This window comes from Acyrthosiphon pisum, chromosome A1, assembly GCF_005508785.2.
Source record: "Acyrthosiphon pisum isolate AL4f chromosome A1, pea_aphid_22Mar2018_4r6ur, whole genome shotgun sequence".
NCBI lineage: Eukaryota > Metazoa > Arthropoda > Insecta > Hemiptera > Aphididae > Acyrthosiphon > Acyrthosiphon pisum.
The window spans coordinates 108620738-108639172 of record NC_042494.1 but is presented as its reverse complement, the minus strand read 5'-3'; the positions used below and the strand labels follow the sequence as shown (position 1 = coordinate 108639172).

The window sequence follows — 18435 nt, the reverse complement described above, 5'->3', positions numbered from 1 at the left end:
ATTGTATACATTAAAAAATGATATAAGAATTTTGTTTTTTAATTAACTAATAACATTATGATATAAAAATAAAAAATACAAGTTTTATTTCTAAAAAATTGTTATTCTTTAATTACTTAAAATTAATATGGAAGAATAAAAAAAAATATAAAAAACATAATAATATAACAAATATTAAAATGAGATCGATGTAAAAAGTATGACCAATACAATTTTGAAATTTAAATACTTTACTCAAATACTTTACAAGACTAAATTGTTTTACAACCACCACTATAAGATATATATTTAGATAGAATGGTTTTAGATTAATAATTCAAATTTTAATAATATAAAACAACTTAGAATATAAATAATTTATAACTAGTTTCTTTTAAAAAAATATACTCATATACATTTTTAATATATTATAATTATGAACAATATCAAATAGTTTAATTAAAAAAATACATGTATAGTTTTGTATAGTTTTACAATCAAATTATAAATAATTGGATATAATTGCTATTAGATGATTTTCATTTCATAAATTAACAATGGATTTCCCAGGGTAAGGAAACAGTTTCAATATATAATCTTTAATATGTCGGTGATACGTCTATGAATTGTATACTATTTAAACAAAATTGGTACAATATAATATAGGCCTTTTAGTTTTTCATTATGTAGATAGGTACCTGTAAAATAACAAATAACAATCAATATTAAATTAATAAATCCAATAATAAATGGTTATAGTTAAAAAGGTTATCAATTGATATTAATCATATATTTATTTGGTTTCAGAATTCTCTGTTAAACTATTTAAGCTCAAAAATGTCTGCCTATGTCCCTTATACAATTTGTTAGGAGTACAATCAATATTATCAGTATAGCATAGGTATAAGAAGGTATATTGTTGACAATTACATCATAAAAAGTGTGTAGATTCAGATGCGCGGGGAAGTGAAATATTTTACGAGGAAATTCATTTTTTGAATGACCTACCACCCATTGAATATTGAATATAATACTTATTATTGAAGTTGGTCTTGTACTACAATTTATCAATATACAAATTAATATACAATATACACGGGTATTAAAAACACGGGCTTTAATATATCATTTTTACACGCATGTGTAACGGCTCCGTGTACCCGTGTATTCTATTACCCGTTCACAACCACGACCCCTAGTTTGAAGACTACAAAAGAGAATAACCGTTTTTTTTTTTTATTTATTAAATAACTATTTTATAAATTCTAAAAATACATATAAAACAAAACATTTGGATCGGACAAATATAGGTAATTGATTTCAAGTAATTATATCTACTTACCATTACTTATACCATTGAAATTGTATGTAATATTTTTTATTTGTTTTAAAATATTTTTCAATATATCCAACATAAACTGCTATGTAACAGTCAATATTTTATAGGCCAATGATCAATGTAACAAAATTAATGTTACTGAATTGTCTCGCAATTTTTTAATTATAGCTCTAAATTCATTATAAAGATCTTGGGTCTATAAAACTGACTTGTGCACAGGATAGCAGTTAATGGTGGATATATTGGACAATATAATAAAACAAATAAAAATATTACATAAAACATTAATCATTAGTGTATTCTTTATACCTATAGGATTAGCATTAATTATTAAAGAGAAAAAAAATGAAGGAAACCATGCAATTGTACAATATTATGCTTTATTTTGGAAAATTTAAGTTGCTTTCGTCCACTCAAAATTGCTATTTCCTCCATATTATAAATAAAATATAAATAGCCATTTTGCATAGTTATTTATATTTTATTTATTATTTGGAGGAAATAACAATTTTGAAGAAATCTGTAGAATTTTGAGTGAATGAAAGCAACTTATATTTTCGAAACTACAGCATAATATTATACAATTGTATGGTTTCCTTCACTATTTTTAAAAATTTTATCCAGCTTCGAAAAAAAAATAATATATTTTTGTTTAATTATATTATTAGACTCATTTAACTCTATTGGTTGCTAATGGTTACATATTAATATATTACTAATATTATTAGCAGAAATATTGTACATACATTTTTTTTAGAAATATATTCATATAAAACAAATCTTTGGCATGGATAAGACTGGGTGGGTAACTATTAAATATTAATAATAGATCATGAAAAAAATTATTTATTTTTCTCACAATGTTTAGTCCAATGTCTGATTTTTTGTTTAATAATGTCAAAGGTATTAGTTTGTTTTTAATATACTAGTGTCTTATATATTATATAACAAATGTTGATAGAACAATTTGTAAAACTGTGATTTTTAGTTGTATTATTAATCACTAATTACTTAAAATTCTAAAACTTTAGACCATAACATGAAATTATAGTTTGTTATAAAAATAAATTCAAAACTAAATAAAAAATACAATGGTGTGATAAGACACTTTCTACCACACTCTCTAATACTAAATTATGTGTTTAAGACAGGGATGGAAAACGTTTTTAATTTTTTCGTTTTCGTTTTTGTTTATTGATTTAAAAAATATCGTTTTTGTTTAACGTTTTTAAACGTTTTTGATTAAAGTTTTTAAAAACGTTATTTTTCTTTATTGTTTTTGATTAACATTTTTAAAAACGTTATTTTTCCATATTGTTTTTGATTAACGTTTTTAAAAACGTTATTTTCCAATTGTTTCCAAATAACGTTTTTGATAATATATTTTTTTTTTTTAATATTATATTCTTATAACTTATAACTTTTAAGTTATAATAGTAACGCGCAACATAAAAATGCACTTAAAAGTTGAAAATTAAAATTAATTATCATAGATATAAAAAAAAAAACAATATTATCAAAAACGTTGATAAAAACAATATATATTATATTTTTATAACTTATAACTAAAGACCGGATTTTGCATAAAATGAATTTTGCTATTTTCAACATCATATACATGCAGTCAATGAGTGTCCACAAATCATTACTTGATTGATTAAATATCAAAATTTTATACTGCATATTTTCGCATATTCTGACGTTAATGCATGTTCTGCATATTTTTGCATATTTTAAAAAAAATTGTACAAATATATACAAATAAAAACACTGATCATAGGTATGTTTATATAATATTATAATATCAAATATTTTAGGTCTCAAAGAATATTCAGACGCTAAAAATAGTTCCATAGGTTGGTTGTGCGGGTTTTATAGTGGAGACATGACTTTACCTATTTTATCTAATCTTGTTGTTAAAATGTTTTGAATAAAATAAAGGATTAATGGTTTTAAAAGAAATTTTGAAAATACTTCAAGGCGACAGTGCTAATTTTGACGATTTATCTGTTCCAAATTATTCGCCGGATATACTAGCAAATTTTAAATATGCTCCAATCACCAGTGTTGATGTCGAATGCAGTTTTTCATCATACAAGTACATTCCTACAGATCGCCGTCATAATTTCACGGAAATAAACATGGAACATACTTTGATAACTTTGTTTTTCAAATTAATAATTTACTACCTTCAATAAAATTGTTCGTACTTTTTTCCTATATATATATTAGTATATCACCGATGTATCTACTATTTAATTTTAATAAAATATTTTTTACAATATATCAATGTTTAAAAATTAAATTACAATTTAACAAAAAATTACATTTTTGTACTATATTATACATGTTATTTTTTGTTAATGAAAAATGTAATAAAATTAATAAATAATTATCACTGCAAAATTAAAATAAAATATAAAATTGAAATTTTATTTTGCATGTTTTGCATTTTTTCCTTGCATATTTTGACTTTTTTTAGTGCATGTTTGCATGCATATTTTACAATTTAAAATGCATATAAATCCGGTCTTTACTTATAACTTTTAACTTTTAAGTTATAACAGTAACACGCAATACAGAAATGCACTTAAAAGTTAAAAATTAAAATTAATTATTCTTAATATTGAAATCAAAATTATAATTTATATAAAATATGTGAATATTTTTTCAATTTTTTTTTTTTTTTGTGGTATAATTTAATTATGTATTATACTATAATTTATTTTCGTTTTCGTTTTTGATTTCGTTATTAATTTTTTTCGGTTTTTGGGATTTTTTGTTATCGTTTTTCAGTTGTTTTTTGTTTTTGTTTATTAATTGTTTTTGTTTTTTTTCGTTTTCGTTTTATTAATTGTTTTTGTTTTATGTTTTTTTCCGTTTAATAACGTTTTTTAAAAACGTTTTCCATCCCTGGTTTAAGAAAAAAACTGTCAATTAATCAAATTGCCCGGAATAATAACATAAATAAATGTATACAAAATAGTTAATTGTGATTAACTGTTAACTGTTATTTGTATTTATTTAAAAAGTAAATAAGTTTACCTTATAGAGGACATTCAAAAGTCAAAAATCTCATCCAGCATTGTATTTTGATTTTAAAGCCACAAGGTAATATTCTAGAAAATTGATAAATAGTTAATAATTTTAAATATTATCAAATTTAATTTTAAATTACTTAGTAAAATCCTTTTTACAACAATATAAGTTTTTATGAGATTGATCACAATAATGACAAGAATATGGACATTGATGACCGCAATCCATTTTAATGTTGCATAGTTTCGAACACCGAACATTAGCAAAATCACTACTATTGGAGACAGTGTTAATCCAATCCTTATGAATTTGACAATGTAAAGTTAATTTATTGCCTAAAAATTAATTTTGATGTAATATTGAAAATATAAAAGGCATATACTTAATATAAGTTTTATTTCCTACCAAGAGCTCGCTGATCAACTAGTTTCTGGCTGATTTTTTTCCATATGGATGAATGTATAAGATTATCCATATTGCCCATGATGTATAATCCGTCTCTAGCTCTAGATAAGGCAACACAAATGCGATTTTGAATGTGTAAAAACCCAATTTTATTATCAATGTTACTGCGTACTAAAGACAACAGAACAATATCATTTTCTTCGCCTTGGTAGCCATCCACACATTCAATTCTAAAATCTTCTAAGAAAGAACTAGTTTCTTGAATCTAAGCCATCAATTATAAGAAATAAATTAAAATAACATATTATAACATTAATATAAGTGAATTACATAAAATATATATAAGTCTATAAATACTATTTTTAATTAACCAACATGATATTTTAGCATATCTATAACATGGAAGTGTTTACTAAAAAACCTATAGTAGTAGTAAAATAAGTTACTTCATAATTTTGCTAAAACGTAAAAATATATATAAATAATATATAATATATAAATATGCTCTGTCCAGCGAGAGAATGCATTGCATACCGATCAAAACTGGTTCCTCACGCAACACCCTGCCAAAGGGGAACCAGTTTTAATATTAAGGTGATGTGGAAGGATGTGCAGAATCGGTGCCTTCTCTTGCTGGACAGAGTATAGGCAAAATATTAGGATTGTGACAAAGTGAAGCAGTTTCTAAATGTTGTATTGTCCCACCTCTTAGTTAACTAAAGACATTTTTTAAATTTAAACAATTTTAACTATCGTATTCCATGGTACCCACCTATTATTTTTATTTATAATTTAAAATACTTAAAAATTCATGTTTAAGATATTAATTTGTTATGAACGTTACTCAAGTCATAAACAAGTGCCAAAATAAAAATACATTTAATAAAAATTACTTTAAATTATTTGAATTACCTTTTGAAATTCTAATAATTGATCTCGATAGGTTACTAGTATGGTAATTTGATTTTGACTATAGCCTTGACTTGTAAGATATCTGGCAAATTCCATAAAAAATTTTACTTCATGAATATTTTTGTGGCTATTAGAACCAATATCCTAATGAAATACACACAATATAAAAATAATAATATATAATACTTAGTTAATTAATAATAATATTAATTTATTCGTTGGAATAAAACAGAAATGAGCCAAATTGTACAATAAATATACACGACATTACTATGTTTGAATACAATATGATGGTTAATAATATAATACATAGTGGTCGCCGCTTATTGGACTCTTGGTTAATTGACTCATTTGCCTATATGACTCACTACACCGGTTAATGGGATCTATGAAAATTAGATAAATAAAGAAGAATTTCCCTTTGACCCTGGATGGATTTCTATAAAAAATTAAGAAATTACCTAGGTTATTACAATAAACAAATAAATATATATTTAAATAATATTTTTTTTTATTAAATACTCACATTATATTATTATTATACATTTTATAACATATACATAATATAACGGTATATTTTATTAGTTATTACATATACATACATAGATGCACATATCTGTACATATATATTTCTGTTAACTGTTAACTCAATAAATATTTTAGATTTTTGAAAAAAGAATATGTTTTTTGCTGACGTCTTTCATTTTATTGAATCATATGGTTAATGGACTTAAATTGCCCGGTGTTAAAGTGAGTCCAATAAGTGGTGACTACTTTAATAATGATCTAGAACAGCGGTTCCAAATGGGGGAGAGTTTAGTGATGATGGAATTACAAAAATAATTATGTTATTTTACAATGTGTGAAATTGAAATCACAATATTACTTAAATTTACATAATATATTATTTATATTTTATAGTATTATGAGAAGATAAATGAAAAAGCAAGGGATATCTGGGATGATATGATATTAAATTGGATAACCAGCGCCTAAGTTGTGGCGCGAGCTTAAATAAAAAAAAATATAGCAGTAGCACGATAGTGATTATCATTTAGAAGCAGTTGTGTATTTTGAACAGTGTAAATGTTGGTGTTCTTTTTAACCGAACATAACTAATTATCTACTGAATCAATTAATACCTAAAAGCTATAGAGCACAAAAATACAATAAGTTAGATGATTATAATTACAAGGATACATTCAAATAATATATGAGTTAATAATAAGTATTGTAGGATAATATTATTGATTATTAATGTTTTAATACAAGTTTTCAATCTAGGTAGTGAGTCGAATATTCATATAATATATATTATATATTTTATATAATGTAATTTGTTAAATTGTTATTATTACTAGTATTAGTGTGTTATTACTGTGTTCGCACTTCGCGTACGATGATATATTGGAATTATTTTGAGTAGAAATGTCCATTATAATATTTTAAATTATAATGAACTTCTAACGTTTTTGTTTAATTTGTTCACGTTATTTTGTGTGCCGTATCATATAAAGTATATAATTTCTCGCCAAATAAATAAATTATTATAACAAGATAAGTGTACTTCAATTCAATTTACTTAGCATTTAATATATCATAATAAGTAAGACCGTCGCCAGTTTGAATCTCAGTCGCGGGCAGCACTTCTCTCCTGTTTGGAGAGAGAGGCCACCATCCCCCGACCGTGCATGGCAGAAACCTATGGGTGCCCAATTGGAAATTCTGACAAAACCAAACACACATGTTTACCAACCTACAGTACCCTTCCTTACAAACAAACAGCTAATAGTTACCGGGCTTTAAGATCAATAAGAAAAATAAAATAAAATAAGTAAGAATCGATATGGACATTAATGAGATAATGAATGATATATCTGCTACATCACATTAGGAAGCATGATAGGTAAGTTCGGTACTTTCCTGTTATACGAGACTACCCCATTTTTTGAATCATCACAAACCTGTTATCTAAGACTACCAAAATAATACTTTCCTGTTATACGAGACTACGGCTGTTATTGCGACTACCACCCAAGACTACCTCTGTTATCGCGACTACCTGTAGATTCGCTAGACTGGTGTGAAAAATAATGCACAATATTATCATTTACATGGTTCAATAATTTTAAACCGGTCTATTTTAGCGAATTTTAGGCCTAGCTCAGCTAATATAGCTGAACAATAACAATATCCATAAGCTTCGATTATATTTATTATATTATATATCTATCTTTACGTATATTATTACCTTTTTATAAATGTTGACTGTTCTGCAGTCATTTCGCTGTAATTGTCTCGTCTATTTCATACTCTCGTTAATTACGTTTGTTGTGTTTTTCTAATTTTTTTTATCAATTAATTAATACGATATGGACATGTGGTCTCTACCTCAAAGTGAAGAGGATGCAGTAAGGCTACTTCAGGACACAGTATATTACATACGCAAAGACAATGCAAGAATGGTCATGACACTAAATTATACTTCGGAAAGTTGATATTTGGGAAGTGTAATATTCAAAATTGTCAAAAAAAGGTAAGTGTCCGAAGTAACACTTGGTTTGAGCACAGTCGTCTTCCATTTGTTACTGTCTTACGGTTTATTTTTGCTTGGAGTCAAGAGTTAACTTCAATAAAATGGTGTGAACAAAATTTGAAAATAAATAAAAATACAGTAATAGATTGGAATAATTATTTGTGGGAAGTTTGTGTACTGAATGTCGAGGCAAGGAATCAAGGAAAAATTGGAAGACACGGAAAAATTGTTGAAACAGACGAAAGTTTATTTTCCAAGCGCAAAAATAATGCAGGCAGAATTCTTCCACAACAGTGGATTTTTGGAGGTCTATGTCGGGAAACTAAGGAATGTTTTTTGGTCCAGATTCCTGATCGAACTATGTCTACTCTCCTAAATTTAATATTATTAAATATAAAAAAAGGAATAATAATTTATTCTGATTGTTGGCGGGCATACAGCTCTAGCGAACTTGAGAAAGCGGGTTATAAACATTTAACAGTAAACCATACAAAAAACTTTGTAGATCCCTAAAGTGGAGCACATACTTAAAGTGTAGAACGTCTATGGGCATCAGCAAAATGGCAGAATAAAAAACATTGTGGCACCGTGCGTCATCATCTAAAGTCATATTTAGCTGAGTTCATGCGGAGGCAAAACGCAAAAGATGTAAATTCACCGAAATTTTAGAAACGATAAAATTCAATTTCTTCCATTAATATCATTTTTTTTTACATTCACATCTTATATTGAAATAATTATTTTATTTTTATTTTGTGATTTACTAATTTGTATTACTATTATTTCATTGTTTTCTATACGCCGCGGCAAATTTAGTATTATGTATTTAAATTTTCTGTTTATTTAATTTTTTTTGTATAATCTGAATGTGGACATCCTTATGATACACAAATTATTTATTATCTTATTTGTGGATTTACCATTTTAAATTATTATTATTATTTTATTGTTTTCCATACCTACGCCGAGGCAAATTTGGCACTTTTGAGTGTAGGTACCGTGTAAAATACATAACGAATAATTACTATGCAAATTTAAAATTTTTCTTTATTTCATTCTAGCCATACCCACGATACATATTATTAAAAAATATATCAAAGAAGGCAAGAAAAATAAGGTAGTCTCGTATAATAGGAAAGTACCATTTTGGTAGTCTTGATAACGGAGGTAGTCTTGGATGGTAGTCGCGATAAGCAGCTGTAGTCTTGTATAACAGGAAAGTACCGTAAGTTCAAATTTATGAGAATAGCCAATAGCTTCATAATTATTGTGTAGTTCCAATGGAAAATGTAATTTGTAAGCCAAGGATATGATTTTGGACTCTTTTGATTGATTCACTTTCTAAGTTAAAATATGGGTTCTGGATAATGGCACTATATGCCAAAATAGACCTAATAAAGCCGAATAAAGTGATTTAAAAGATCTAGGATCTGTGAACCTGGAGGAGTGACGTTTAATAAAACCTAATATTTTTTGAAAATGTCTTCATGATAGATTATTCAGTAAGGTTTAAAATGAAAACACTTTAGATTTATATTATTATTGATATCTACACTCTCTAAAATTCTACTTATTCTAACACTAAGTGGCGACCTGTATCTGACCGGAGGCGCATATCTTCCACAAATCGGCACAGGTAGTGACTGGTGGAAGAGGAAAAAAGTGCTCATAAAATGTGTATTTCACTTTGAGACAGAGTGTAATACAAATAAATAGTAAGTTATTAGTTACTACTCAATAATCAATAATATTCCTTACTTTCTCTTCATTTACTGTGTGGTGAATAAAATATATATTCTTAGTAACACCTCCAATATCACTTCTGTGTTTAACTGATTTATGATCCATTAAGAAAGGATAAATAGGTTTCATTAAAGAGGATATTTCAGGCCGCATTCGATGTTGTGTGGCTAAGGTATAACAGGGAAATCCATTTTTTACCATACGTTCAAATAACGAAACATCAAAATTAAACCGTTTTGCAAGTGTATAGGATGCATTTCTTGGACGTAATTGTTGATGATCACCTATAAATCATACAAATATAATTTAATAAATAATTGGTCATAAAATACTACAATTTGCTCTTCTATTTTCTTTTAAAAAAAAAGATGATAAAAGATCATTGACTTCCATTTTAATTATAATAAATTCAAAGTATAATACTATAATAAACCTATCTTCAAAACTGATAGTTTAAATTTGAAAATATTTGAAAATTAGAAGACAAAATATTTTATAAAACAGTTACCTACTTGCATATTTATTTTTTCGTTTACAATTTGCCTTTATAATTTATTAAGCTGCTATCATGAGAAAGCAACGAAAATTCTGTCTATGCCAACCTTTTTATAATATATTGAAGTTTAAAGTATGTAACAAATACTCACACAATTAAATTATAGTTAAAATATTTTTTTTTAAACTATAAAAACTTAAATTTAAAAATACATTTTAAATGCTATTTAATATGCAAGTATAATACTTACCAATTAAAATTAAATGTTGACAAGATTCAGTTAAGGATGCAACTACGTGTGACTCTAAGATTTCAGCAGCTTCTTCCACAATAACTGCAAATTTTAAAATAATATAATATATAACAAATAACAAATAATAAAAAATAATTTATTTAAAAAATAGGTATCTAGTATTTAATTTAATATTTTAGTATTTATATTATGTACTTATATTAATTTATATTAACTATATTTAATAAATAAAAATCGTATTTGTATCATTTGTACCTCTAATGCAATGTAATTTTGATGCCCTAGTATTTTATTATATTTACTATAATACCCAAGAATTTAAAATTCCTTTTTTCAATTAGTTATTTATTTACAAATCATTAGTCAACTAAAGTTTGATTTTGATATTTTATTATTATAAGATCGTTTTAGTAATATAGTTTAATTATTATTAAAATATTAAATTTGACATAATTAAATCTCTATATTGAAAATATTATGTCTTAATACATTAAATTAAAATAAATACTTAATGTGATTTTTTTTAATTATTGAAAATAAATAATTTCAATCTATACAAAATAATAGTACAAATACAATATGCAATTTGATATTAATTATAATAACAAAATATAAATCTCAACTAACCTATAGGGGGTCCTAGTTCCAATAACAGAGAATGTCTCATTGCAGCTCCAGTAGTAGTAAGTCCAACTACATATGAATTACTCAAATTTAATTTTGCTGAAGGACTATTAATATTTCCTAATACATGGGATTTTAAAACAACTGATTTACATCCACCACCAATTCTTGTAATTTTTTTAGTGATATTAATTAAACCTTCAAGAAATTGATCCAAAGCATGATTTGTATAACAAACAACTACAATTGGTTTTTTAAGTATATTTGTTTCATACATATTCTCTATAATACTTCTGGCTATTCTAAGACCAATATATGTTTTTCCAGTACCAGGAGGTCCTTGAATTACAGTAAATTCTTCAGTTAATGCCGCTTTAAATGCCATTCTTTGAGCACAATCGAGTCCTAGAACCTTGTTATCTGGCCAAAGTTTATCATTTAAAATATCAAACTGTGAACCATTAATATTGTATATTTTTGAACTGTATTTTAAGTATGCTGGAACTTTAGATTTCGTTTTTCCATACACAATATACGATTTCATAGGAAAGTTATAATGGTCAAATGTTTTCAAAACTTCCATACTATACATGTAGGGTAAAAAATACGCATCAGATTCAGCCATAGTATAAGGTGAATTCAATTTAATTGATGGTTTATTACCCAAAGGTTGAATTACTAATGTTTTTATTGGTAATGATATTTGCTGATTCATTTTAATAACTGTTGCAAAAAACATTGAATTAAAATTATCATCACTAAATACCAACAGTGATTCAAACATAAATCTTTTTGAATTAATTGAGCAATCTTCTTTGGTGAAAAAATGTACTAAAAAGGTTTCTTTTTCTGTGTACTTTTTTGTAATCTTTGCCTCAAAATAAATACGCATATTAGGCATCTTTATAACACATTTTTGGTTAAGTTTACTCATTATTTTATAAGACTGAATACCTTCTCGCATTGGAGCTAAGATATCTTCACGAAGCAAACGAAATTGTACGTCAATGTAATGTTCAATATTATCATAACTTCCTTCCATTATATTTGGACTCAAAATTACTTTTTTTGCAGTAATATCTGTGATTACAGGATAAATAGAAAGGGACTTATAACATTGTGGCCATCTTTTAATATCATAATGCACAGCATTTTTGACAATTTTTTCAGACTCCGAGTCATCATTAATCAAAACTAATTCTTTAATATCCGTTGAACTTGATTCAATTAATATGGGTTGTATAAATTGTATTATTTCATTCAAGAGTTCTTTAGATTTTGGATTTGCAATAATTTCTAATATACTTTTACAGTTAATGAAGAATTCTTGTAATTTAATCTCACTAATTAAATCTTCAAGTTTAACAACATCGATAAGAGAGTTATTTAAGTGTTCTAAATATTTTGAATTATATATCATATCTAAAGCAGTAGATTTTATTTGAGTTAATTGCAATAATTTTACTTTTGAAAATATATTCATCAAATGTATGAGTACTGTAATATCTACACATTTATTCAACATATATTTGAAATTATTGTTATTAATTAGAAATGCAAATAATTTTTCAGGTTCTGATTCTGATAATAGTTCTAGTTGTTCATAATTTGTTACAAGATTCTGAGGAGCAACATTTATGACTGCCATTTTATCACACAATTCATCCATGGTTGATGTTTCTATTGAATATAACTGTAGTTTTACTATTGCATATATTTGTTGTTGATATTATAGCTCAATGTTTAATTCTATTTCATATATTTATTCAGCCAAAATTATTACTGAAATTCATATAAAAAATATAAAATTTAATAGTAGGTAGTTATACAATAATATTAACTAAATATTTCAACAAATTATTATTTGAATTTTTAATATTTAATATTAAACTAAATATTTTTAGCAACTATGTATGTAGACAGAAAATTACAATTTCTTTTCTACTATATAAAGAATTCTTTTCTAGATAATTATTATATTGAAACTGGTTTATAAATGTTACAATAGAATATTTTTCAAAAACTAATAGATTCGGAGGCTCAAAGCGTGCATGTGGATAAAAAATTGAAAAATTAGAGTTAATATTGTACCTATCCATGCCAAAAATAATTATTTAATACTATATTATATACTCAGAAATTATTACCAGACATTTTTTACAAACATTGTATGGACAAGTGCTCTTATTAATATTAACAAGAATAAAACAAAGAGAAAAGATAGCAAAAATATTTTACTACTTATTTCATATTTTACAATAGGTACTTTTTTTCAATCTTAGCAGTGGTGTCATTTGGGTGGCGGCAAGATTTGCATTTGCTCCTATCTGGTTTTAAAAGCAGCTCAATGGGATTATATTGTGTGCTAAGAAATTATTTTCATATTGATAAATTGGTAACTAATATTTAATAGCTGGAATATATTTATATAAAGACGCATACGAGGACGTGCATGAAAGTGGTATGTGTGTGTGTTTTATGAAGGAAAGGAATATATTGCTCAATTGTTGTATGTACATTTATAATAATATTAATATCATAATCTCAATTTATTTCTTAAATTAATTTAATACAAATTTTAAATAGTACAACCAATTGACATTCTTATTTATTTTATCATTGAATTCAGACTTTAGTTAACTTTGTGACAGTCGTTTACGTGTACTGTTCTCTATTGTGTTGAATTTAGTTTAGTAAATTATAAAAATTTAATTTTTATAAATGGGTGGTGCGGTCAATAACAAACATGTCAAAAAAATTAAGTTAGTGCAAATCGCTAATGAATTGCAAACAATTTCTAAAATATTTTAAAAATAGACAAAATTTAACTAGTAAGCAAGCCCCCCCTCCAATTTTTTAATCATATTTTAGTTTAAAATATTATAACTCCACCAGAAAAATGTTCCTAGTTGCGCCTATGTGTACGTGACACATAAATAACGTTTTATATATTGTGTTTTATTACCAACTCTGCTTTAATGCAACACATTTTTACACTACTTAATATTTCATATTTCATTAAGCTACCTAATTACTAATATTTTAAATATAAAATGAAATCACTGATATTAATTAATGAACATGGTTTTGCGCGATTGTTAAAAAAATGTATTTATTAAACTTACCAAAATATTTATCGTGGTGTTTTTGTTATAATGCAAACTAATATTAAAATATTTTAGTCTTCTATAAACAAGAAAGAAGTTAAATAAACAAATATTAGTGTTCGCTAAAAATGGAATTATGTCAATTTATAATTATAAATTACAAGTAAGAAATAAAAATGTAAAATATTTTATTAAAAACCTATTCATTTATGGATAACTGGATACTGGTCACTGGATATTGGATAAGAGCCAAAGAGGCATATATAATTTTATGATTATTTATTTATTTCCAAAAATAAATTTATCAACTAAAACCCAAGGAAATTATCTAACAGTGTTGACTTTAAAGTACAAAAAGTTGGAATATTGAATAGAGATTACACTGTAAAAAGATTCCCGCATTTTTCAGACTGTGCAGTTCTTAGATAGTTAGATCATAATAATTCATAATAGTAATTGTATGTTATACAATAGTCAATATTAATAATTAATATTAAAATATAGAATGTATGCTGTATACATTACCTGTATGGTATATAATATAAATTATTATCATCTAGGTGCAATACCTATATTAATTAAATTCTCTACATCTTACGCTGACCCTTTAAAAAAAGTTTAAATTGACTACTTGCCACAGCACAGATAAGGATAATAATTAATAAATGTATTATAATATTATCTATTTTTTTTTTTGTAATATGTGCTAAGTGCTTACTACTTTTACAGTAAGTTATATTATATTCTGCGCACGAGGAACGTATAATTTAAATTATATTAATAAACTTATTGAAATAGGTACGCGATTTATTAAATATTAAGAGGACGCTACACCCGCATATTGTTTTGTCTCCGTCTTACTAATGTAAAACATAGCAAAAATTGTTTTGGCGCTGGAACGAACCGAGAGACGAGAAGGGTAGGTACAGTAATAACTAATATGAGACGAAATTTTCACCACATAAAATGAGAACTTTAGCTGTGAATTATCGTTTTTATTTTTGCTATATCGGAACTACAAAAATAGTTATTGAAGTTTGAAAAACACAACAAATTATTGATTTTGAAAGAACTTTTTTGTATAAATCGCGATTTTTACGCATTCGCGCGCATCACACTAGTTCACTACGACTCTTACGAATATTGATATTATTTTTTTTTGAAACTTATGTAGTTAAGTACGCTGAAAACTATGGTGAAGTCCGAATTTGGCGAACGGACTTAGTTTTGAAGTTATAGCCTAATGAAGTTCACTATTTCGGAGTGCAGCGATGAGTGCCGTAAAACGTATAATCACTGCCTGTAGGTACACTATACTAAGACATAACATAGATTTAAATCGTTTAATAATTGTTGTGCCGATACACGCGTAATCACTGCAACTTTTAACTTCCATAACTTTTGAACAGTAAGTTTCCGGGAAATTTTTCAAACAGTTTTGAATTCAGTATAAAAAACCCCGTATTTTGAAAAAAAATGCTGTCCGGTAAAGTACATTTGTTTCAAAATCGCAAATATAATGAACTTCATTAGCCCTTAACTTCGAAACTAAGTCCACGCGCCAAATTCTTACTTCTCCATCGTTTTCAGCGTACTTAACTACATAAGTTTCAAAAATAAAAATTGCTAAAAAAAAAGGGTGCCCAGTAAAGTAGAAAAGTTTTGAGTTATTTGAACTTCAAAGGCTCATAAATATTTTTTTTTTTTATTTTTTATTTGAAATAAACAATCTGTACAGTTTGCACAATAAGCTTATATGATAATAGTACATGATACGTGACAGGCGTGATTTAAGCAGCCACCCATTAGTGACTCTTGACTAATTGATTAATTATTTTAATTAATTTTTACTATAATTACATAATTTATATATTTTTTTTTTTTTTTTTTTTGACAGACGTTAGACATTAAAGTTTTGTAATAGGTCGCGGCACCACTTTCTTTTTAGTCTGCGGTTTGGATTTCCAGGTAATGTAAGGATAGAAAGATCGTTTATGAGAGGGTTAGGGTGTGAATGGAGTCGTTTGTGGAAACGAGTGTAAAAAATGCGTGCTTCCTCAACTATTGTTCTCACATGGAGATCGTTATGCAGAGTATAGTTAGAAATATAGGGTGGAGCATTTGATAATCGTCGAAGTGATATATTTTGGAACGTTTGAATTCTATTAGTGTTAGATATTTTTGCTGAACCCCATAGTTGTAGTCCATACGTCCAGATTGGTTTAAGAAGCGCTTTGTAGATTGTAAGTTTGGTATTTAGAGTGGAGAACTTATTTTTAGTTAAAAGAGGTCTAAGCATACGTAAACGATTATTTAAGGTTATTCTTTTGGTTTGAAGGTGTTTCTTCCATGTCAATCTTTTATCTAGGATTAATCCTAAGTATTTGGCTGTGTCAGAAGTGGGAATTGGTTCGTTGTTAAGGGTAATGTTTGGGCACGTTCCTTGTTTGAGTGTGAATGTTGTGTGCTGAGATTTATTTTGGTTAATTTTAACTCGCCATTTGGCATACCACTCAGACAAGAGATTAAGATGCAATTGCAAATTTAATGAGGCAGCTAATGGATCTTTGTTTATGGATAAAATAACTTTGTCGTCGGCGTAATCGGCCATGATGGTTTGTTGCATGGAAGGTTGATCAGCTACATAAATGTTAAATAGGAAGGGGGAGAGTATGCCGCCTTGTGGTACACCCGCTTTAATTGGTGCAATGCCTGATGTTGAAGATTTAAATTGAACTTGAAAGTGTCTATCAGTTAAGTATGATTTAATCAATAGGAATAAGGCAGAGGGGAGAAATTTTTTTAGTTTAAATTGTAAGCCTTCATGCCAGACACGATCGAAGGCTTGTGACACGTCTAAGAAAACGCAAGAGCAATAAAGTTTTTTTTTCCAGAGTTGTAGAAATAGCATCAACAACTCGGTGAGCTTGATGTATCGTGCTGTGAGAGTTGCGGAACCCAAATTGAGAATTTGGGAGTATGTTGTTGGAGGTAATATGCGGTAATAAACGTTTTAAGATAAGTCTTTCCAGAATTTTTGAGAAGAAGGGCAAGAGGCTAATAGGTCTGAATGAAGTAGGAGTGTCGAGAGGTTTGTCAGGCTTAGGAAAAAGAATTATTTTGGAGAATTTCCATAAGATTGGAAAATAAGATAATCTAAGAATAGCATTAAATATATAAGTTAATAGAACTATAGCTTTTTTGGGAAGGCATCTCGCCACTTCGGCTGTAACGAGATCAAACCCAGGAGATTTTCTTAGTGAATATTTTTGTATTGTTTGTTTAATTTCATTAGGGGTAAAGAATTTTCCTGGAGGACTAATAGGAGGAGGAATGTTTAAAAAATTAGTAACCTCATTAATCTGTTGGGGTAAGAATATATCATGGTGTGGTTGAAACGTTTCATGTAGATGTGTTTTGAATAGTTCAGCTTTATCTAAGTCTGAATAGGCATATGAATTATCAGGTTTAATTAATGGGATTGAAGGAGTTTTATATTGAAGTATTTTTTTTGTTTCTTTCCATAAACTACCATCTAAAGAGGAGAGATTTGTTAGTTTTTGTTCGAATATATTACCTTTTAGCTTAGCTAGAGTCTTTTTTAAATAGTTAGCTAGCCTATTATATAAACTTTTATGAGAAGGAAGCCGTGTGGATTGATAGAGTGCTCTCGCCCTTCGCTTTTCTACAATTAGTGAACGGACTTGTTCAGAGAGAAATGGGTAATTGTGAGAATAGGTCTTTGAGTTGCTTATGGTGTTCGATAAGCTAGCCGCCGAGTGGATGAGGGTGGTAAGGTTATTAACTGCATCATCGATGTCTTGTTCTGATTTTAGCTTAATTTTTAGATTAATGTTTTCATTTACTATATTGTGAAATTTATGACGATCAGTCATCGGTGAAAAAAGAGAAGGTCTATCGTTGAGTGACTGAGGTGAAGCATTAATAATTAGGGTAACGGACGAATGGTCAGAGTTTAAATCCAGACTATTGTTTACCGTA

At 26.9% G+C, this 18435-nt stretch overlaps 1 protein-coding gene across 1 annotated transcript; it reads right to left on the bottom strand.

Annotated features, from left to right (window-relative positions):
• Positions 1–423: 423 nt before the first annotated feature.
• Positions 424–14676, bottom strand: LOC107884318 (NFX1-type zinc finger-containing protein 1-like). Its single transcript, XM_016806115.2, has 9 exons — positions 14452–14676; positions 11330–13108; positions 10700–10783; positions 9969–10237; positions 5675–5818; positions 4763–5027; positions 4497–4692; positions 4364–4437; positions 424–677 (listed from the first exon to the last, which is right to left on the bottom strand). Exons 2-8 carry the CDS (start codon positions 12993–12995, stop codon positions 4365–4367), a joined length of 2697 nt encoding a protein of 898 aa, XP_016661604.1. The 5' UTR covers positions 12996–13108; positions 14452–14676; the 3' UTR covers positions 424–677; position 4364.
• Positions 14677–18435: the final 3759 nt, after the last annotated feature.